This window comes from Daucus carota, chromosome 2 (assembly GCF_001625215.2).
Source record: "Daucus carota subsp. sativus chromosome 2, DH1 v3.0, whole genome shotgun sequence".
Taxonomy (NCBI): domain Eukaryota; kingdom Viridiplantae; phylum Streptophyta; class Magnoliopsida; order Apiales; family Apiaceae; genus Daucus; species Daucus carota.
The window spans coordinates 42,812,523-42,834,094 of record NC_030382.2 but is presented as its reverse complement, the minus strand read 5'-3'; the positions used below and the strand labels follow the sequence as shown (position 1 = coordinate 42,834,094).

Below are 21,572 nucleotides of genomic sequence, written 5' to 3'. Positions count from 1 at the left end.
TCACTGACAGGGCTGAAAGGTTGTCACGTACGTTATCCTGTTGCTCTGCGCATGCAACTCCGACGAAATATTTAACCAAAATTCAGGTATTCAATCAAAATTATATATAAATAAAAATATTTTATAACATTTCAAAATTAAATAAAAAGTATTTGCGATGTCCAGTCAAAAATCAATTTATATTTTCGAACATTGTAAACACTGATAGAGTTCTAAATTTCATCGGAGACTTTGGGTTGAGAAACCCCGTTAAATAATAGGATTTGCTTTTCACGTGTTTCATGTAAAATGTGTGTGCTCAATAAGAGTGAAAATGCTTTATTTTAGATATTTTTCTTTCTGACAGGTTAGACTTTACTTGCATAGATAATTCCCCATTGTTGAAAGGGCTTCTTCGGCAAAACAGAAACAAGAACTTGTTTCAAAAGATATTTTTCATGTATATGTTTCTTAAATAAATATTTAAGAAACCAATGTCACAGCATAATATTGATAGTATAAGATTGCCAACTATTGAAAGTGTGAATCCTGCAATTTGGTGCCATTTTGTTGGTGCCATTCTAATACCAACATGGTTGGTCTAGGCGAATTTGTACCAACTTCCCTTGGGACATAAGATTTACTTAAAAATGGTACGATGCACACAAAAATACAGACCTACTACTTCAAAATCCGAAATTCATGAAAATTGAATGATCATACAGAGTTTAATACCAAATCAGTACAAATGTGCAGTGAATACTACGGAGTATGGATTAGAAGAACAACCATACAGATATTTAAGATTTGCATCTTTTAGTAAGTCGCTGGAGATGAGCACCTTCCAGGGGCAAGATTTGGACATCTTGTCCAATTTCTTACAAATTTAATAATACTATAGAGCTCTTAGATGAGGACAATTAGATGAACTCAAATGTAGCAAAAGCCTTCTGGAAGCATCACGCTTTCTGCAAGCAAGGTGGATAATTTTCTTTTACAGATTGAACAATGACCATATATACATTAAAATACAAACATTAGATCAAAAAGCAATAGAAACCAACTTTAAGGCAATTACCTGCATAGGGAGGTACAATTTGAATTCTGGCGGGAGTTCCTCCTCTGAATAGAGACGGTCTGAGAAATATATTCTTCTTAGGCGACAATTTGCATGAACTTGAACTCTCAGCGTCTCAACATAATTTGTTCCATATGCTCGTCTGGTATAATCAGCAAGATTCAGCTGAATTTGATTCCAACCCTCATCCATCCTCAAAGGCATAGTACATATAAATGGTTTAACTCGGGTCACAGCCTACAAGAACAAACAATATTTTCAGCAAAGACATGCAAGTTGAGCGCAGCTTGACTCAAAATATGAAAATACTTTTTAAATGCTACAAAAACATTGACCATCGTCAAAGGTCATCAAATGTCCTATCACCTCCTTCTGCAATGATGTAATATTCCCCAGATGATGGTGCAGGGGATCATAGTCTTGGGACTTGATAATAAGTGTCAATAACAAGCCTACTCTAGGATACCAACTCCGTCGTCGATAGGAGTAATAGGACATTGTAATACATCAATTTGGATAAATAGCCATTAAACACACACACACACACACACACACACACACACACACACACCTCTAAAATAGAAGTAACATATCAAACTGACAATATTCTACTTGACACAACTAATAAATGTATTTACTCGCAGCAATTTTTCTAAGACATTAATATATCCATGCATAAATACATCCATTTATATCATGTAAAGATAAATGATACTCTCTCTGTCCCTCTCATTTGTTTACAGTTTTTTTACATTGCTCGACACGCATTTTAAGGCGCATATAAAACATAGTTCCATAACTTATTTTCAAAAATTTTCCTTTTTGTATAAAAATTCAAGTACTAAACTTTTCTTAAAAAGAAAAAAGTTCAAAATAATATATCAAGTTATACTTTATCAGAGCATTAGAATGCGTGCCGAGTCCCCGTCCCCCAATGTAAACAATTGAGGGGGACGGAGGGAGTATTAGCTCAAAGAGATTTAAATTCCTAATTCTAAACTTACCTGTAAACATTAGAAATCTATTTAAGACGATATTCATAAAAGAAAAATATATTAGATAATTGCAAATTGATTAATGCCATCTGTAAGAAGAAATTTAACGGTTAAAAAAAGTTAAGATAGAGCATATTTAATTTGTTGCAAAGCTATCCGATAAGACTTACACACTTGAAAATTAGAAGCTCGGAAACGTCGTCTGACATTCTTATCATCCAGCACTTGAATCTCAAATGTGAAGTACTTCTTCAGATTTTTAACAATAACCACCAGAAAAGGTAGCTTTATACCAAGGGTTGCAGCAGGATCTGTCGGGCATGTAATATATGTGGACTGCACATTTGATCCAACTATTTCAAGGACATTCGATTGTATGTCGTCATCTTGGATCCGTTTGATATGACCATCAACAACTGCAGAAGCCCCAAAAAAACTGAAGTAAGATTCAGCACAAGCTGATTTCAAAAGATGACAACTTATCCCGCAACAGTAATTAAGCATTTAATTACCAGGCTAAAAAAACTTCGTACTTCACTTAGTTATCTACAGCGTCTATCTATTATGACACACCAGTAGCTCAATTATGAAAGAAAAAGGAGGACAAACAAAAGCTCTAAATTGAAGGGGCAACAAAAGATTAGATACACACAGGCGAAAAAAGGAAATTGATTAAGGTTTCTTGCAATATGCAAGCAACAGGGAACCATTAGGCGCCAACACATACCAGGCACTGCATGACAGCAGACCAAGCATTTACACATGGATGACACCAATGATGCTTATGAGAACAGTGTTATAAAGATAGATATTTACCTACTCAGGTGAAACAGTAGTAAAAGCGCAAAAATGACTATCACTATGGATGACTTAATAAACAATAATATCGTTTGTATGAACTTCTAAGCAACATCACAAATACATATTCACCTCAAAGTGCAGATATATAACCTATAATATAACAAAAAGGATGAGAACCCGCTTACCTTCCTTATCCCAGATCTGCAGAGGCTTGCTTCTACTCAAGTAAGAAAAGAAAAAAATAATCAGAACTTCCAACAAAAAACATTATAAATACACAGCTACATAATGTCACCAAACCTCAAGTGCAATCCTTTATAGTATGGATGATCTGTCAATGGTTTCAGAGCATCTTTTTCAAATTCATTGGAAAATCAAGAATACTACAGCTTCAATAAATTATGATCATCATGATCTAGTTATTATTGCTTCAAGTACAGTGTCAAAATATGGAACTTGGTTTTGGTTGTATCATGGATTAAAAAGTAAATACTAGATGAGGGTAGTTATACTAGCGCAAACCATAACACCCATACTTTCAATTATTATTGGGCGGGGTTAATGATTTTATGTCTACATTGTCATGTATACCATAAACTACTATTATTATATGATTAAAACTTCATAATTCGGATCAAATTACTATATATCACCCTAATCGCTCCATTGCACTATTTTTGTCACATAAGCCAATTTATGTTCAGGTTGACCAATTTTGTATTGCATACTATTTTTGTAAAGCAATTAAGATATATTTTAATAATATGGCATAGAAAATATATTTAATGTAGGAAATTAAATTTATATTTTTTTAGATTTATAAAGAAACAAAGGGGGGGGGATGTGATATCCGTATTATTTAGTTAATAATAATAAATTTGAATTAGAATAGAATTATTAATATTAGTTTAGTATTTAGATTTAAAATAGAATTAATAAGTAGATTAAGAAAAGGATAATTATTTGAGTTAAAATAGAAGTAGATTAGAATAAGGACACTTAGCTATATATATTATGCACCTATTATTAAACCCTAATCAGTTGAGATTAAAGAAGAGTTGGGTGGAGACTTAAGCCGCGCAGATCACAGGCAGCTTGGGTGAGAAATTAAGAGAAGTATCTGTTCTTAGGAGGTTAGCGATTAAAAGGTATCAATTGAGTTTTTTTATATTATTCGTCCAAGCCTTGCATCTACATGCGATTTGCCGACTGCTGAATATAGATTTCATGTTTACGTTTTAAAGTTATTAAATACCGATCCTTGTTTCCATGTAATCATGAGTAACTATATGATTTTGGTGACCATTATATTAATCATTTGTGAAGTATGCATGTAATTGGAGTTTTGGACCTCCTGGGAGTAAAAGTAGTTGTAAACAAATAAAGTAAGGTGAAAGTGACATATGGATATGGACTAGTGGTGGTGGTGTGTTGATATAAGAAATTGAATTGAGAATTAAGTAGTATGTGTACTGGTGCATTAACTCACTTGACATGTATATATATTCTGAGTGCTGCTGTTGTTACGTTCCGGTTACTAAACTTAGGCTTCCGTTTATAATGGTCGCAGGCACACCACACCATGATATTGTTCCGAAGCTATAGCCATAGTTTATATAAATAAATTCTTAGCGTTAATAAGTATATGTTTTAATAAATTATAATTTTGTATTTAGGTTCGGAGTCGGGAGTTTAGCGAATTATTTGCGGAATCTCGTGAGTGTTCGATTAGCTATTTTCGAGGTACGGATTTTATTCCTTTTATTCAGCGCTACTCCTTTCGGTATTAAATAGTTTTGATCTGTCCTTTTTTTTGATCCGTCCGATTTACTAAATTTGTTTTGTGCTATTCATTTGACTGTTTTGATATCCGAAAAATATTTTAAAAATCTGTTTTGAGACATTCAAATATTTGTTATGCGGTTTTCAAGGATTTTACAAAACTGTGATTTGTTCAGTTTATTTGAGATATCTGTACCATGTGATTTTTAAGTTGTGAAAACTATTTTGTTTTGAACCCTTAGAGAGATATAGGGTATACCGAGTTTCCCAGCTGTAGGGGTACTACAGCCATGTCCTTGCGGCACCATTGACATGACACTTCCGTGACAGTGTGATTGGTCACGGCGTATCCTTCTGTTAGCTCTTGGGAGGAGCTTTGGCCATTTTGATTATATGTTCAGGATACGTGGGTGCACCCTATTCAGTTTTGATATGATTTGTGATTTGACGGTGACGTTGTATATGCCGTACACGTTATCCGATTTGTTGCACACATTAGGTACCCTATGATGTGTGTATCTGTATATGTTCTGATTTGATCTCGGTATGAAATATCCTAACCCCTTGTTGCTTCAGCCTGTTATTTTAAAATAACTGATTTATATTACTGTCAAAATATTTTAAATGTTTCTTGTTTTGTAAATGCTTCCAATCCGTACTGGGCATTTGGCTCATGCCGTATTCTCTTTCTGGCAGGTACTTAGGGGGATTCGGGACTGTGTGATGGAGAGCAGCCCTTTCTTTTCATTATTTAGGACTTTATGGACTTCTAGCATTTATTCGGATTTTATTGTTTAGAGATTCTATTTATTTGCATCATTCGGATTTAAATTATTTTGGAGGATTTATGTCATTCTAGAACTTATTAGAACTGTTTATCATCGTTTGGAATATATGTTAGTGCTCTGTTCGCAGGTTTTGGATTTGTAGGTAACCTCTCGTCTTAATTTAAGATGGGGGTGTTACAGGGGAGGGGGGGGGGGGAATTATTTCAATTGCACATCTAGGACTATATGAATGGTATCGATATAAAACATAACCATCATGTATCATCTCCATTTAGGCACATATCAATCTAAGTTTATTAGATTTTGTCGGGAAGCGATCCACAATTACACAAAAAACACTTAGGGGCGTTTGGATGGTAAATAGGAATGGAAATGGGAATGAGGGGTATGGGAATAAGTATCCCAAGGGATGTGGAAGTAATGATTCATCCGTCAAGTGGGAATGGGATTCCCATCCCATACCACAAAATGGCTAATCCAAACACCAACAAATGGTGTGAGGTTCCGATTCCCGTTAACCGTGCTCATTAACCATTAATTTAACACTTTAGTTAAATTTGCAGTAACCTAAGTAAATCATCAATGAACACCAAAACTTTTAATTAACCTAGAGAAAACATATTACTAATCGGACTTTCCACAAGCAAACAGAAGTTATATGTTGGTATGTAAAATACATTCAATTTAACGACGAGAAGCTCACTGCTCACAGAATACACATACCCAAGACTGTACAGAATGGACAAAAATCCCGACTGGAACGTGTTCTTGAACATCTCCGCAGGATCAAACTGCAAAATCAGCACAGTGTGATCTTTTCACTTTTGCATTAATTATTGAACAAGTACATTAAAATCAACAAAAAAAAATTATTCTACAAATAGCAGATATATAACATCAACACCACTCCCAGCACAATCATTGTTAAATATATATTTGTTCGAAATTAGCATCGAATCGCTTATTGATTTGCTACCAGTAGCAGGATAAGAGTGGCAAATATATACATAGATATAATTAACGGCTGTAAAGAAAAAGCTGATCAGTAAAATTAAAGATGCGATGAATTTAAGGTGAGAATATGAAGATTACCTGCAAAAATTGGATGCTCAATGGTGTGAGATTAGGGCTCTGTTTGTTCCGGTAGAATAATTTTTTTATTTGTTACTGAAATTTATGAGCAGCAAAGAATGTATATGATTGTTGGGCGTGTGGGCCTGTTTATGTTTAAGAAGCCCGCTGGTGTGTTACTGGACCAGAGGCCTGTTTCCTGGATCCCGTCAGGAGGAAGATGTATTGTAGCAAGAGTTTCGTAATTCGTCGAAAATTATTTTTTAAAATTACTAGCAGAATATAAATGATTGTTGGGTCATGGGTGTTCGGCAAATACTATTTTTCTAAAACTATTCGAATTTATTATTGCTGAAATTTAAGAATTATATAGAATATCTAATAAAATATTTATAAGTCATTTGATTTGTTGAATGTTATGGGGTTGAAATCTCTAATTCACGTGATGTAAATTATCATTTCTTATATTAGGTGTTTGGTTGAGTGTTATATAAAATTTGTTCAGTTTTTAATATTATTATATTATTAATTAAATCAAATTATCTTATTAAATAAAAAATTACAAGTGTTTTTTATTATCAATAATATGTATTTGTATATATAATATTTTTTTATTATCATTCATAATTATTGAAAGAATAAAAATTAATATAATAATTTCATGCTCATTATTGATACTACCCAATATATTAAATATATTGAAAGAATAAAATGTTCATTTTTAAAATTTATATTAAATATATTCTTTCGTCTTTTTTGATTGTTTATTTTAAAGGGCAAGTACTTGACATATATTTTAAGTCTCTTATAAAATATAATTTTACAAATTATATCAAAAAAATTCTAAGTAAAAAATTTTATAATTTAATTATTTATATTAAAATGGCAATTTTATAAATAATTCATGAAATTATATTTTATGTATAAAAATACATGTCATAAAAAAATGTAAAACGATTAGAAAGCCATCAACGGAGTATATTATTAGTGGAAACGGTGAAACATGGAAGGATTGAGCTATTTTTTTTATCATCAAGATTTTTTTTTTTTAAAACATTTATCATCAAGATTCTATAAATTATACTTCCTTAGTACATAAAGCATAGGACATAAAAAAAATTATGCTTTCTTAATATAACATGAAAAAATTATGATTCCTTAGTATACATAAAGGGACCGGACATGAAGACTAATAAAAAATATAGTTTGTTAGAAAAATAGAAGTAAAATATTGGAAAGAACTAATATTTAATATATAAAATCAGAGTAGTGCTAAATGATATAATTGTGATTAAAAAGTAGGAAATATAATTAAAATTTAATATTATAAAATTTAATTATTTCAAAATATATATAAACAAGTAACAGACTAATACTTGTGAAAAAGGTGGTTGAACAAACTATCCAGTATACATGGCTATAAGAACTGTTCAAACTCCAACCATCACTACTAATTCCAAGCTCCTTCACCACATTTCAAATAAATTGACTCTGTAACATATTATATAACCTTAACTACTTACTATATCTCCGGACTTATTTGCTACACTCATGAAACTCGCCGCTAAAACAAGTCAAATACTCAACGTGCATCCCACACTCATTTTTCTATATACATCTCGTTGATCACCCCTACAAATAATCAAAACCATCAAGAATTCAGCTGTTTAGTTCTCCAACATTACACATTTTATCACAACTTTCACACAAATTCAATGCAAAAACCTCAATCACCTTCACCAAGATACTCCCCTGCACCAAATGTCTCACTCCAACAATCTCCTCATCACAAAAAGAAGCCCTCCAAATCCACCAAGATCTTTCGACAAGTTCGATCCGTTTTTCGCTCATTTCCCATCATAACTCCCACGGCATGTAAGTTCCCCGTGTCCCTCAACCATCACCACGATCACAATCACATCCACGGAGGCACGAGGATGACGGGAACACTTTTTGGGTACCGAAAGTCGAGGATAAACCTCGCCATCCAGGAGAATCCGAGATGCGTTCCCATGCTTATACTAGAACTTGCTATTCTTACTGGAAAACTTCTGCAGGACATGGGGCAGGGGCTGGTGAGGATCGCGTTGGAGTGTGAGAAGCGGAGTGATGGAGGCAAGACTCAGCTCATTGATGAGCCGATATGGACGTTGTTTTGTAATGGAAAGAAAACAGGGTATGGAGTGAAGAGAGAAGCGACGGATGAGGACTTGAATGTGATGCAGTTGTTGCATGCTATGTCGATTGGTGCTGGAGTGCTGCCTAGCGAGGCGACTGATGCAGGGGATGGGGAATTGACGTATATGCGTGCAAACTTTGAACGTGTGACGGGATCGAAAGATTCAGAGACTTATTATATGATGAATCCTGATGGAAATAGTGGAGCGGAGCTTAGTATTTTCTTTGTGAGGATTTGATTTGATTTCATTTTATTGCTTTTTCTTTTAGGTTCTTGCATTTAAGTACTGTAGTTGAGGAATTGGTTTCAGATTGTTTTGTTTAGTTGGACATGTATGGCAGCATAAGTTTCAGTATTATGTGAATGTTTAAGCCTGTAAGTATGTACTATCTGGCATCTGCTGTCGATTATTATGTTATATGTTCGGCTATGTAACCAAATTATCCTTGACCTTGAGTCTCCGGTGAGGATGAGCTCTGATACCATGTTAAGTGACTAATTCTTCCAAAATCTCGAGGTTTTGGGAGGACTTAACAGGATCATATTCTAACAAATAATGAAGCTGGAGTTTTACGAAGCCATAGCATTTTTAGCTTTCTGTCCGCGGAACAAGCCTTACAATGTTGATTTTCATAGAAGACTAACGGACGGTGGTCCAAACCCCTGACTACGCAGATGTAGACGTGCAGCATGCAGTGCACTTCCCACACCTAAAAATGCAAAGCAACGTGCAACATGCAGCAACATTACCGACACCTACAAATGCATTCTTGTTTGCATTCCCATCAACCATTTGCCCAGTAGAACGTTGAGAAGAGTTATCGTAACTCTTCCTTCAATGGGTGCCTTCATTAGGTTGTCTTATTCAAGATAACTACTCTAAACAGCATTTCCTTCCCTTGTTCGAATATAGTTAGCAGTCATTTTCAAAAACTCGATCCACCATTTCCTACCAAAGCTATATCAGAAGTTCTGAATTGTTTTCCAAGAGACTGATTCTAAGCTTTATGTCCGAGTATCTAATAAACAGAGTCTTGCTTGTTAGAATACGATATGATCCTGGAAAGTCCTCCTCCTAACACCTTGAGGTTTTAGGAGAACTGGTCACTTAACATGATATCAGAACTTAGACTCACGAGAGATTCAAGTTACATGCTATATTATACTTTAGTAGTGCATACTTGTGTATGTCAAGATTTATTGTTGGCCTGGTAACGATACCTGTGATACCAGATGATAGGCCCTAAGCAGTGGCGGAACCAGAGGGGGGCTAGGGGATGCTAGAATCCCCCTAACCTCGAAAAAACAGTGTATAATTTTTTTCCAGCCCCCGCTGAATTTGTGATGTCAATATAATGTTATTAACCCCACTGAATTATAAATGTCATAGAGAGGGACTTGTTATAAAAAAAGAAAAAAGAAAAGGCACTTAGTCTAAATATAGTCTAATTAACAAATACATTGTTGAGGAAGCAGATAGAGCTCCTAAGTTTTTGAAAAGGTGCTAGGAGCTTGTTGGAGTTCATTTCATCTCAATATTCTTCAAATTTTGGGTAAAGAGCCCATATGAAGAAGTTTTTGGACATGCTCTCATAAGTCCTACGCACACATTGACACTACCCTAACTCAACGGAGTTCTTTGATAAAAGTTATCTTGACAATTACTAATGATTTGTCATAATCTTTACAACAAAGAATTACCCAGAATATTATAAATACTATGACAATGGTTCAAAGTATATATGAAATTAAATTGAGAGTAAGAATGTAAGACACTTTTAGAAAATGTTAACTGCTATAAAACTTGTTCACTAACTTTTTTATTTAACAGGTTATTGATCTTATTTTTCAAGAGATGGATAACCATTTTACAGAAGGAAGCATAGAGCTACTAGGCTCTTTGGATCCTAGAAATTAATTTTCAAGTTTCAATAACTCAAAATTGGTCTACCTTGCACAATTGCTACTGGTTGACTTATCAGCGTAATAGGATGGAAGATGCATGAATGAATGATAGTATGATGATATATATTGAGAAAGCTATTTATGCAAGTATGGATGACAAAATATTTTTCAGAGCGCCTAACTTTTAGTCCTGGTTCCGCCACTGGCCCTAAGACGTATTAGAGACGGAACCCAGCTAAATGATTGCTGAGTCATCTGCAAATAATAAAGCAAACCGAAGATGAAGCTAGCTACCAGATCACGACAACATAAAATGTACCTCAGCAAACATCAGAACTTAAAATAGTTGCACAACTTTTGATATATGTATACATCATAGAGAAAACACTGCAAGTCTGCAACCAGACATTTTCATAACAGAATTAATACTCAAACCAAACATAGTACATGATTGAACATACTCAAACATCATAACTACATTATTCAGTTGCAAAGGTTTTTTTTATGTAAATCATTAAAACCTTGCAACTATTTATTTCATGACTGAAACTAAACCTTAAATATTAAATGACAGGCCAGAACCCGCTAGCTTCTGTTCCATCAACGTCGAAAGCTGCTCAACCATGGATGGAGTAAAATGATTTCTCCAGCCCCCCACCTTTGCCGTCCTAAACAAGTGCTTATTTTCAAAGTTGGCAATACTTTTTCCATTTTTGTTCACATCCAGTTCTTTCAGATTTTCGAAACTACAGAGCTTAGCTACCTCCTCGATCACCCCTGCCTTCTCTTCCTCTGCACTAAAAGGACAGCCCAAGAACTCGGCCAACCTCTTCAAGTGAACCGTTATGTTTTCTTTCATCTCTTCGTACTTTAAGAACAAGACCTTGTCAGGATTCTCCAGGCTCTCCTTCCAGTACCCCAGCATGTGCTCCCAATACGGCCCGTACCCGATTACACCTTTGCAGTACGTGTCAAAGGCCTCTTTGAAGGAAAATGGCCCGAGTTCCTCGGGCCTAAGTTTGGACATAAAATGCCAAATAGAGATAAAAGTATCAAAAGGGTTGCGACTGATGTACACAACCCTGGCATTACCCGATTCCATCCTGATGGAGTCGGGTAATGCCTGAAATGGCACGTGAGTGGCCATCAGACGAGGAGAAGTAGAATCAGAAACAGCGGGAATATTGTTGTTAGCATAAAGATTGTACTCAAGAAACGGAACAAGATCATGAGGATTCGAGGTAAGCAAAGGATGCTTCTCTCCAAGGCTAAGCAAGTTTCGGTTTACGACGGAGAAAGTGAGGGCTTTTAGCCATGTTGTGCCTGTTTTGGGAATGCTAGCAACGATTATATCATTGGCCTGGGCTCTAAAATGTTGTTGGAATGATAAAATGGCCTGAATCTCCTTGGCTTGGCACCAAAAGCCTTGGAACAGATAGAGATGTCTAGTTCTCCAGCCTTTGTTCTTGGGGAGAGTGGTTAAGAACTCTTTTGTATCTTGACTTAGCTCTTGGTGATCATCTTCATCGATCAGTTGTGTGAAAGCCATTGGAGTTTTGGTTGGCTTGTTTTAGAAAGCTTCTAGTTGGAACAAGTTTGGGATGTGCAAATGGTAGAGAAAATGTGACGTTTGTATAGTAGAAATTTGTGTTGTGCTTTCACTATAAAAAAAACGTGGTAGTTGGGGTAATCCATTTTCCTCAACAATCGTGTCAGCGTATCTCACAGGATCGGTCCCACCTTTCCCACCACCGATTCGATATCTTTTAAATAGTAAAATTAATAATAAACAATTAAGATGTTTAGAATTTTAATTAAATACAAAGAATAAAAATTTTATTGCAGTAATATGATTCTCGTATTTTAATAGAAAGTCGACTATAAAGATTAATATATTTTCAAATCATGTGTTTGATTTCATAAATAAAATTCATGCTAGAATTCTTTTTTCTTTTTAAAAAATAATGATCAAAATAGATAATACCAAAACAACAACCTGTCGAGTAATTTCTATTTTTCTCCTTCTCTACTCATTTGTACTGTCCTAATAAATACTATATATATACCTAATAATATTTTATTTTTTATTAGATTCCAAATAAATTTTTAATTCTACTTGTTTGCTCCAATTTTTAATTAATTAATTGAAATTTGCAGATATTTTATTTTATATAATTTATTAATATATCTCAATTAGTTGTATAACAAGTCATAAATATTTGATATAACAAAAATATTTTACTAACATTTGATAAAGATGTTTTATTAGACTAATTCAGGATAAGAAGAATTAATTCTTTGGAGACATCCTATAAAACATTGGATAAATATGTTAATAAAATCATGAAAATAAATTTGATAGTACCTAAAACTAGTCTAGTAAAGTAATACAAACCAACTTAATTTATTTTATTTATAAAAAGTTAACTTTTTATGAGATGAAAAAAGAAAATAAATCAATTTATGCCTCGGAGAAACAGTAGCAAGCAGTTAACAAATTCATCATACAAGTATACAATATATCCACGGAGAGCACATGTGTGACAAATATTAATTGCCTGTTGTTCTGGCCGGTGGAGTTGTTATCCCAAATTCAATGTATACTATATCCGTAACTTTTGACAATTCTGATAATATTTATTGATTAATTTTCGGTTTAAATTTAGATATAATTATTTACAAATATAGCTTTCAAAGAAAAATAATGATAATTTCAACAATTTGATATAAAAATTAAAAGAAATATGTTTCCAAAGTCAAAACATATGCAAAATAGGAATAGTATTATATTATTATAAAGAACAAAAAATATTCAAATTATTATAACGATCACTATATACACTAATATTATAATAATTATAAATAATTTTATTTATAATATTAGAAACAATTTTATTTATAATAATAAAATTTTATTTATAATTATTATAATATTTTATTTATAATAATATTATTTATGCTATGTACTTAATGTTCGTAAAAATTTAGTTCGATTGTAGTTTTTGCAATGCTAAAGTTTTTTTTTTATAAGCGAGTTAATTCAATAATAAAAAACCATACGACATCTACATAAACCGTCTACGGATGATATCTACCGCCACTTCGCTTCCGTCACAGCTTCCGTCACAAACAATTTGAGCTATATGAGAATGCAATCCCTTTGACGATTTCTATTACTAAATCAAACATCATACTCACACAAACGGTGAGAAAATAACAAAACTCACACAAATGGTGAGACAACAAAAAAACCAAAACCAAAACCAAACTTGATAACATAACAACCAAAACCAAGACAATCTTAGATCTGAGGAACAAAACTCACAAAAACAAAATAACTCGGACCACTTTCGAGGATAAAAGCACCGAGAAAAATGAGAAATCCGTAGTTCCTTGGAATTGAGATCTAAGGAAAAGAAGGCCAAATCGAAAAAAGTTTTGAATCCTTAAATCCGGAAAAACAAATGCCAAAGAAGTTTTATTGAAAGAAAAAAGAAAACACAAATGAAGAGAAATAAAAAGTTTTGGGGATTTTCACCATTAGAGATCCGGTAAAACCGCTACTAAGCAAAAGAAAAAGACAGAGGAGGGGAAATTAGGGTTTGAGGAGGATTGTTGTACTACACGAAACTAAAAGCTAGACGGTGATTACAGTTTGAGGAGGGGGAAGTAAATTATCATCAATAGATCTACAAAATTTTCTTTTCATAATTTAAGTTTCTTTCAGTTTCGTTCTCAAAATACACGTCAAACAAGTTAAACCTTTCATTCTTTTTTTCTTTTCTATCATAAAAGAACTCAGAAACACTCATCAGTGAAGAGAGCATGAAAGCAAAACAAAAACTCAGGCTGGATTTGTTACACACTTTGCATCAGCGAACATTTGTCGGTCGTATACAGTAGATGCCTTCAGTCGAAGCCCCCTACACGAAGGAACATTTTTTTTTAATGCCCAGCTTGATGGCTATTTCGTGTGAATGATCGCCCAAAAATATGACGTCACATCAGCAAACATTATTGTTCCATAGATCACTGAACATCACAACTTTCCAAATCACTCTGAGGCCTGAGCATTGCCATTTCCTAGATCACTAAACATCATTCTTCCATAGCAATCTGCAATCCCAACTTTCTGAAAATACATAGAAGCCGTCAAGCCGGTGCAAGTTGTCAAAAATTGGCTGCATATGTTATATTTACCCCTGCTGCCTGTTCATACCATAGAAATCAATCACATAGATTTATATTTCTTGACTTAATTCCGGGGAAACTGGAATATCCAGTAGCCTAAATGGGCGCAGATTACCCCTTCTATTGTTCTGCGTGACAGGAAGAAGTTTTCCTGCATACAAACTTTGAATGATCCAGGTCTCAGGCATCAAGGGTATCTTCCTCTCCAAGGCACAGTGTTTTAGGTGACGTGAGAGCCCATTTTCATTCTCAGTAACTATAGCCGCTGTTGATATCTTATCATCATCGATAGCCTGGACCAGCACGTGGAGGGTTTTGAATATAAGACCACCACCATGTCTGATAACTTGCGCAATTTTGTTACAGAAATTAGGCTTGCCATGAAGCATGATGCCTACATGATCAAAAATATATTTGTCATGCAGTGTTGGCCTTCCTATTCTGGGGTACTTGTCACCCCAAAGATTGGGTAGAATTATGTACTTTTTAGTTGGTAACACGGAACCTGCACATATTGAATCTTTCAGCCAATCAACTGTAACCAGGCATGCCTTAATGGCACAGCCATACAAGAACTTTAGAGTTTGCAGCTTTCTAGAACATAGGATAACAGGAAGCAGCTGACATTTGAATCTGGAGCTTCTCAGTGCTCTAGAAGTTGGTGGAGAAGGAACATCAGGAAGAACTATGCCACCATATGTTCTAATCAGACCTTCTATTTCCTTTTCTTTTTTACTAGAAAATCCTGTCAGCAAGAATTTTAAATTTTGAAATATACGCCTCTTCAAACTTTTGTCAGAAATCTTGCTCGGTCGCCTCTTAATAGCTTTCAGTTCAGGTTCGACATCTGTTTTGGAACTTTTCAAACCAACCTTTCTCCTGGTTGACCGCTTCGAAATTGTGGGGTCCATCATCTGAGCTTTCTTTTTCTGGGGAAAACTACTGTTAGTTTCAGCAAAGCGGACACGCTTTCTTCCTGGAACTATACCATTTTGCTCTTCTGCCATTCGCAGGTTGTTGATCTGCAACACCTTGCCATCTTTATTTCGAAGTGCTCTATGCTCTGGATCCTCTTCTCCATTAATATCCAATAAAGATGACTTAGAAACATCGAAGAACTTAGATCCACAGTTTAAATTTACAAGTGCGCCAGTGTCTTCCTGGTCATGGAAAACTAACTTGGATGCTTCCTTAGCAGACTCATCTAAGTTTCTTGTGCCATCAATTGTGTTTGCCATTGAACTTGGAAAAGAAGAGTCTAATTTATTATATTTGCACTGTAAAGGGAATGAATGATCACATTTTTCATTACCCAAGTATGGACCATTGCTAGGCAGTAGCATGCTGTAAGTTTTAAGTGTGGTTACTTGCCTGCGAGCAATGAGTTGAGAAACGACAGAATCAGTTGTTCGGCCAGTTGCCTTCTGTCCACATATGAAATTGTCAACGGATGAAGACCTCTCCGGTATGTCCCCATTGTGTTTATTAATGGGCGGAAAGGAGTTGTGTGTCTCAGCTTGGCCTATGTGGTTCTGAGCTTGACCAGAACATGCATTTTCTAGAGAAATGCTGCAGGGAACAAAAGAACAAAGAGGGTCCCCCATGGATGAAGTTGATGAAATCATGATATCTTCATCAACATATTTGTTTTTAATACTTTCAGTGTGTAAACGGTTAGAAGGTATACTTGATTGAGAGGCTAGGTTGGACACCTTATCCTGTTTCTGCACAAAAGAGTTCTCATCTGGAGCAATGTCAGCAGATTCAGAAAGGATGCTTGTTTCACCAATGACAAATGCAGGGATGGACCGTTCACTGTTATGTTCTATGGCTACAACTGAATTTACTTCAGCCTGTCAAACACACACAAAAAAATAACAATAATAAAAAGGAATCCAAAGGAGTATGAGTTAAAACCAATACAAAAACAATATTATTTTAATGTTAGATGATGATATCAAAACCAGAAAGAAAAACTGGCTAGTTCTTAGTAAACATAACATTAACTCCACCTGGATGCAATTTATATACACTCGTAAGAATGTACCAAAACACCTTTGACAACATTAATTAAAGGACCTGGCTGCCTGTAGTATTCAGTAAACAATGATTGTCAATTAAAAAATGTATTACTGTCGTCATTTTATTGTGGAATTCATTGTTTGCAGTTTCAGTTTCAAATCTTTGTTCAAGATACCATCACCCATCAACATCTTTTCAAGAATGACTAACCAAGCAGTGGTGCAAAGAGTGCAGCACTAACCTTATGTGTCCAACCACCAAACCAGCGGCTTCGGAATTTCTCTTGAGCTTTATTCGTGAAATCATTCATTTCTGTACATATTAAATTAAAGATAGGACTTAACATATGGACTTACAAAAGAATGTGCATGTGTGTTTGGATCATGGAAACAGGGGTGTGGGGTAGAGGAGAAATCCGGAGGAGAGACTCACCACTTTCTTCTAATATCATAGCCGGATGGGATGTGTTCAACGTAACTTGCAATGAGTTGAAATCTTCCACGCGAAACTCGGCCTTCTGCAATTCAAGTTATAACTATCTATCAACAAATTAAACTTACTAAACAGAGTAAGACACGAACTGTACATATTGCCTCGAGTACCCGTGGCACACACTTGACACTCGTACAAGGGCATGGACACTCAGACAATTATTTGAGGCCAAAACATGTAAAATTATAAAATATTTGTCAAGCCCAACACTTGGACAAGTATCAATTTTGGACATTCCAGACGAGTCCGGGTAACAAGAGTAAAATAATAAGTAAGCTCACATGACTGAAACTTCATTCTTACGTGAATAAATAAGAGGAACCTTACATCTTTATAAAAGAGACAAATCAATGAAGAAAGGAGTAGCTTATAATCAATTAGCAAATCCAGCATGGAATAAGGAAAAAAGTTCAACAATAAAATATGTATCTCTACTACCTTTGTTGTGGATATGATTCCAGGTGTTTCCTCTATTACATTTGTTGTCGATATGATATCAGGTGTTTCCAGGACGTTCATATCAAATGCCATGTCTAAGGTTCCTGGCCCTTGTGAAAGGTCTTTACTAAATTTTTTTTGCTTGACATTGTCAAAAGGCACTAATGCATCATTTCCTTTTAGTGGTAAACCGAAACATGTAGAATCTTCTGGCTGTTTAATTGCATCATTCCTTTTTGGTGGTATACCAAAACATGTAGAATCATTAGGCTGGAGTTTTGTAACTAAATCAGCAGAATTAACTCCAAGCCTATGAGCATCTTCATAATCCATTTTTTCATCACCGTTACAGTTTTCAAGAGAATAGGTATCATTAACTTGTGATATGTTCAAGTCAGAACTTGGCAAATGAAAATCACAAAGATTTAGCCCAACATCTTCATATGCACCTTTCATCATAGAGTCATCCAAATCTGATAGATAATCAACATCACTAGTTTCCTCATGCATTATATTTGAGGCCTCTATATAACCCTCTAGTCTGGCTTGCTTTACACGAAGGGCTACTTCAAGTATAGCTGAAGCAGACAAAGAGTTTGTAGTCTGACCACTGTCTATTATTTCATGTATTAACAGTGCTTCTGATGCTGCAATAGAGAGCTCAACTGCAGCAGTAATATCATCAACTTCTACAGGCTTGACATGATCTTCACTCTTAGCACCATTATCCAAGTTATTACCGGTACATTGAGGACTTGGGTTGCAAGATTTTTCCAGTAGATTTGTGGGAAGATTAGTTGAACCAGCATACTGAGACCCTTTATACTTATATTTCTTAGCCTCATCTTCAGGGATAATTGATTTCAGAGAATGATCAGGTTCAGAAATTTCAGCTTGAGATATCTCCAGAAATTGACTTTCTTTGTTTTCGGAATCATCATCTGTTGACAGATGTAGATGAAATTTTGGAACCTGTCAAATATTGTAAATGAAATTGCACATTTCAGAATTTGCGGTAAAGAGACCAACGATCTGGGAGTATACATAATACATGACGCGTTCTTTTTTTGCACAATAATATAACAAGCTGCTTTTGAAATGCACTCTGTTAATTTAGATTGTTTTAAAAGTTTTAACATGGATTTCTTATCCAGGATATTCAGAAGACGCCGCTTTTGAAATGCACTCTGTTAATTTAGATAGTCTTGAAACAGAAATTGCACCTCTTTTGTCAAAAGTTCATTGATTGGTTTGGTAGCATTCCTCATTTACAAAGGTACCTACCTGACTTCACAGCAGTTTGATCTCTTGTGAATAGTTCTTTTTTTTAAGCATAAAAACCAACATAAGTTAGTTGACAGACATTTTAGGGAGGTAGAGGGGAAGTAGAGTTAAAAGGGAGCATATTATTGCTACCAGAAGCTTGTCCTTGTAATGATTCTTCTTGAGCTATATGCAAGTCAGCCAGTTTACTCTGCCTTTCTCAATTTTTTATGTTCCTCCCCCTTGAAGGGAACTTTTCTCTAAAGGGCAATCAGTACTTAGCATATTATAGTTTAAGGAATTCGCATATCAAGCAACAAAATTTTCAGTAGAGATTACCCCATCTTATATTATAATTCTAACTATCTCTCTAGAGGCCAATTACGACTCCTGCAATTATACTTGAAGGATAGCTTGTATGGTTCTCAAGCATTTATATCTCACATCATACAGTCAATATTACAAAGGTGAGCCACGAAGTGGCTTTATCTAGCATCAGCAGACAATGTACGATATGGCATGCTTGCACATTCAGTAGGATAGGTATTTCAAAGCATTGTAAAACAATCTAAGTGTACAAAATTATGTTAAATTCTCTTTACTTGCTTAAAACTGTTTTTTCCTAAAGTTTAAACTTCCACAGGGCTCCACATGTAGAAACACACATCACTTATGATCATCTGAGCCACACTTAGTAATCCTAGACACATGAAGCCACATAAATAATATATAAAAAAGTTAAAATTAAGAAATAACTATTTCACAACTTACATTACCAGAAGATGAAGCAAAAGTAAGCGGGGAATTGTCTTCCGCAGATAAGAACAAATGGCAACTCTTGTATCTGCCTTCCTCGGTGATCAAAAAATTGGCATCTTCTCTTGTCACGGTATTTAGACAAGGCAATTCCTATTCATTGTAATTAATCAATATACACTTCTTAAGGGAAGAAACTAGATCAATGTCATTGGTAGTAGTCAGTAATTCAAAACAAACATTAACAAAATAGTATCTAAGTTGTTCAAATTACTTTTGTAACTAGCAGAAAATAAAAAACCAAAGAGAAGATACAACTGATGTACAGAGCAGCCTTTACAACAAAGTCTTTATAGCAAGAATTTCATATCTATCTGAGAATTGATTCTATGCTCCAAAAAGGAGCTCCTAGAGACCCACTAGAACCAAAAATAAGATATCGAGTGAGGGGTAGTGTTAACAATTTAACATATACTACACGATCCTGCTAAGCCCTAATTTTAACACCTCAAAGTTTTAGAAGAGCTGGTAAAACATCACGGCAGCATTCTAAATTGTTAAGTTAAAGCAAATCATAAAGAAATTATAATTAAGAAAAAAGTAGTAACCTCGGATGTTAATTTAAATTGAGATAGTCCTTGAATCTGTTCAGCGGATTCGCACGGTTGTAGCCACGGCGGAAGCCAATTTACATCCTGTCATACAAACAATTTTATCATTTAATTTTAAGATAGTCCCATAGATACAAATTAGGAAATCACAAATATATTCATCGATGGCCAGACTTGACTCCAATACTGAACTAATATATTGCTAATTGCTTCTACTACATCGAACAGTGAACCCTAAGATTAATACTGTATTAAATAACAATTACGATTAATATCACAAACGTAAATCAACGGCGGAACTAAGATTTTGAAACGATATAGATGTACATTTACCTCGGAAAATTGAGGAGGGCGAAATCCAGCTACCTTCACCATTGAAGAGAGAGAGATGCAAAATGTAACAGTAGGCGGGAGAGAGCAGGAGAAGTTCGCGCCAATATAACGGAAGGTGTATAATAATATATATTTTCTTGGAACTACGAGGCCCATGTGAATATGGGACGACTCAAAGTCCTATTTAGTAAGACTATGACCCGGCCCAGCTTGATGATTAACGATTACTGGAGAGGAATTTTTTTTTTTTTGTCATAACTCATATATATAACTCATATAAGACTTTAATGTCATTGAATTGTATCGAAATACAATATCGAAGAAATTGGAGAGGTTCTTTCATACATAAAAAACTTTCATATAATCAAAAGATATGTCAAAAAACCCCACAAAATTAGATAAAAAAATTTATGTGTGGAAAAAAAAAACACTCGAAAGAACCCTAGCTAACCTATCCTTAAACGATAACATGACACTTTTTACATGTGCAATTCTGATCTTTAATAACAGAGACAACTCATCCTTACATAAAAACACAACTCATCCATAAATAAAAACGCGACACTTTTTACATGTGCAATTTTGTTACAGAACTTTTATTAATACTAGAAAGTTCTTAAAATTCTTAGACCAAAGTGTTCTGGGAGGAACACGAACATATTATATATATGCAATTAGGTGCTCATGTGAGATTATTCTGGGATCGAGGACCAGTCCTCAAAGACAACAATAATGATAGCAATAAGTTTTAGTTCTTGTATTCCTTGGTCATATGCAGAACCACACCGAGTTCAATAGTCGGGATCTTTTGTAGGTCTTGTTTTCGCCTTTCTGCAGCAAGTGTGCCAGGTTTTTATCCCTCTTTAAAAATCAACTTTTATACTTGCA

General features: G+C 34.6%; 4 protein-coding genes across 4 annotated transcripts; 1 reads left to right on the top strand and 3 right to left on the bottom strand.

The window, feature by feature from the left end:
- Positions 1–678: 678 nt before the first annotated feature.
- Positions 679–6,665, bottom strand: LOC108205941 (uncharacterized). Its single transcript, XM_017376074.2, has 6 exons — positions 6,516–6,665; positions 6,147–6,214; positions 3,039–3,070; positions 2,227–2,468; positions 1,058–1,294; positions 679–947 (listed from the first exon to the last, which is right to left on the bottom strand). The coding sequence occupies exons 2-6, from the start codon at positions 6,197–6,199 to the stop codon at positions 939–941; spliced, it is 573 nt and encodes a 190-aa protein (XP_017231563.1). The 5' UTR covers positions 6,200–6,214; positions 6,516–6,665; the 3' UTR covers positions 679–938.
- Positions 6,666–7,960: 1,295 nt separating this feature from the next.
- On the top strand, positions 7,961–9,113 carry LOC108208457 (protein MIZU-KUSSEI 1). The gene has a single exon (XM_017378986.2). The coding sequence runs from the start codon at positions 8,210–8,212 to the stop codon at positions 8,909–8,911; it is 702 nt and encodes a 233-aa protein (XP_017234475.1). The 5' UTR covers positions 7,961–8,209; the 3' UTR covers positions 8,912–9,113.
- A 1,791-nt stretch (positions 9,114–10,904) lies between these two features.
- LOC108208067 (cytosolic sulfotransferase 15) lies at positions 10,905–12,228 on the bottom strand. The gene has a single exon (XM_017378546.2). It carries the CDS (start codon positions 12,125–12,127, stop codon positions 11,135–11,137), a length of 993 nt encoding a protein of 330 aa, XP_017234035.1. The 5' UTR covers positions 12,128–12,228; the 3' UTR covers positions 10,905–11,134.
- Positions 12,229–14,266: 2,038 nt separating this feature from the next.
- On the bottom strand, positions 14,267–20,813 carry LOC108206541 (uncharacterized). The gene is made up of 7 exons (XM_017376873.2): positions 20,685–20,813; positions 20,349–20,435; positions 19,756–19,893; positions 17,722–18,693; positions 17,224–17,308; positions 17,033–17,103; positions 14,267–16,622 (listed from the first exon to the last, which is right to left on the bottom strand). Exons 1-7 carry the CDS (start codon positions 20,724–20,726, stop codon positions 14,820–14,822), a joined length of 3,198 nt encoding a protein of 1,065 aa, XP_017232362.1. The 5' UTR covers positions 20,727–20,813; the 3' UTR covers positions 14,267–14,819.
- Between the last annotated feature and the right edge of the window lie 759 nt (positions 20,814–21,572).

Bases quoted from the DNA above. Each gene is read 5' to 3' on its own strand.
- LOC108205941 (XM_017376074.2), bottom strand. From the start codon at position 6,199: ATGTTCAAGAACACGTTCCAGTCGGGATTTTTGTCCATTCTGTACAGT. The intron at 3,071-6,146 runs GTATGTGTATTC...TTACTTGAGTAG, and splicing joins TCCATTCTGTACAGTCTTGG to AAGCAAGCCTCTGCAGATCT. The intron at 2,469-3,038 runs GTAAGCGGGTTC...GGGCTTCTGCAG, and splicing joins GCAGATCTGGGATAAGGAAG to TTGTTGATGGTCATATCAAA.
- LOC108208457 (XM_017378986.2), top strand. From the start codon at position 8,210: ATGCAAAAACCTCAATCACCTTCACCAAGATACTCCCCTGCACCAAAT.
- LOC108208067 (XM_017378546.2), bottom strand. From the start codon at position 12,127: ATGGCTTTCACACAACTGATCGATGAAGATGATCACCAAGAGCTAAGT.
- LOC108206541 (XM_017376873.2), bottom strand. From the start codon at position 20,726: ATGGTGAAGGTAGCTGGATTTCGCCCTCCTCAATTTTCCGAG. The intron at 20,436-20,684 runs GTAAATGTACAT...TTTGTATGACAG, and splicing joins GCCCTCCTCAATTTTCCGAG to GATGTAAATTGGCTTCCGCC. The intron at 16,623-17,032 runs GTTAGTGCTGCA...TGTGTTTGACAG, and splicing joins TTGGTGGTTGGACACATAAG to GCTGAAGTAAATTCAGTTGT.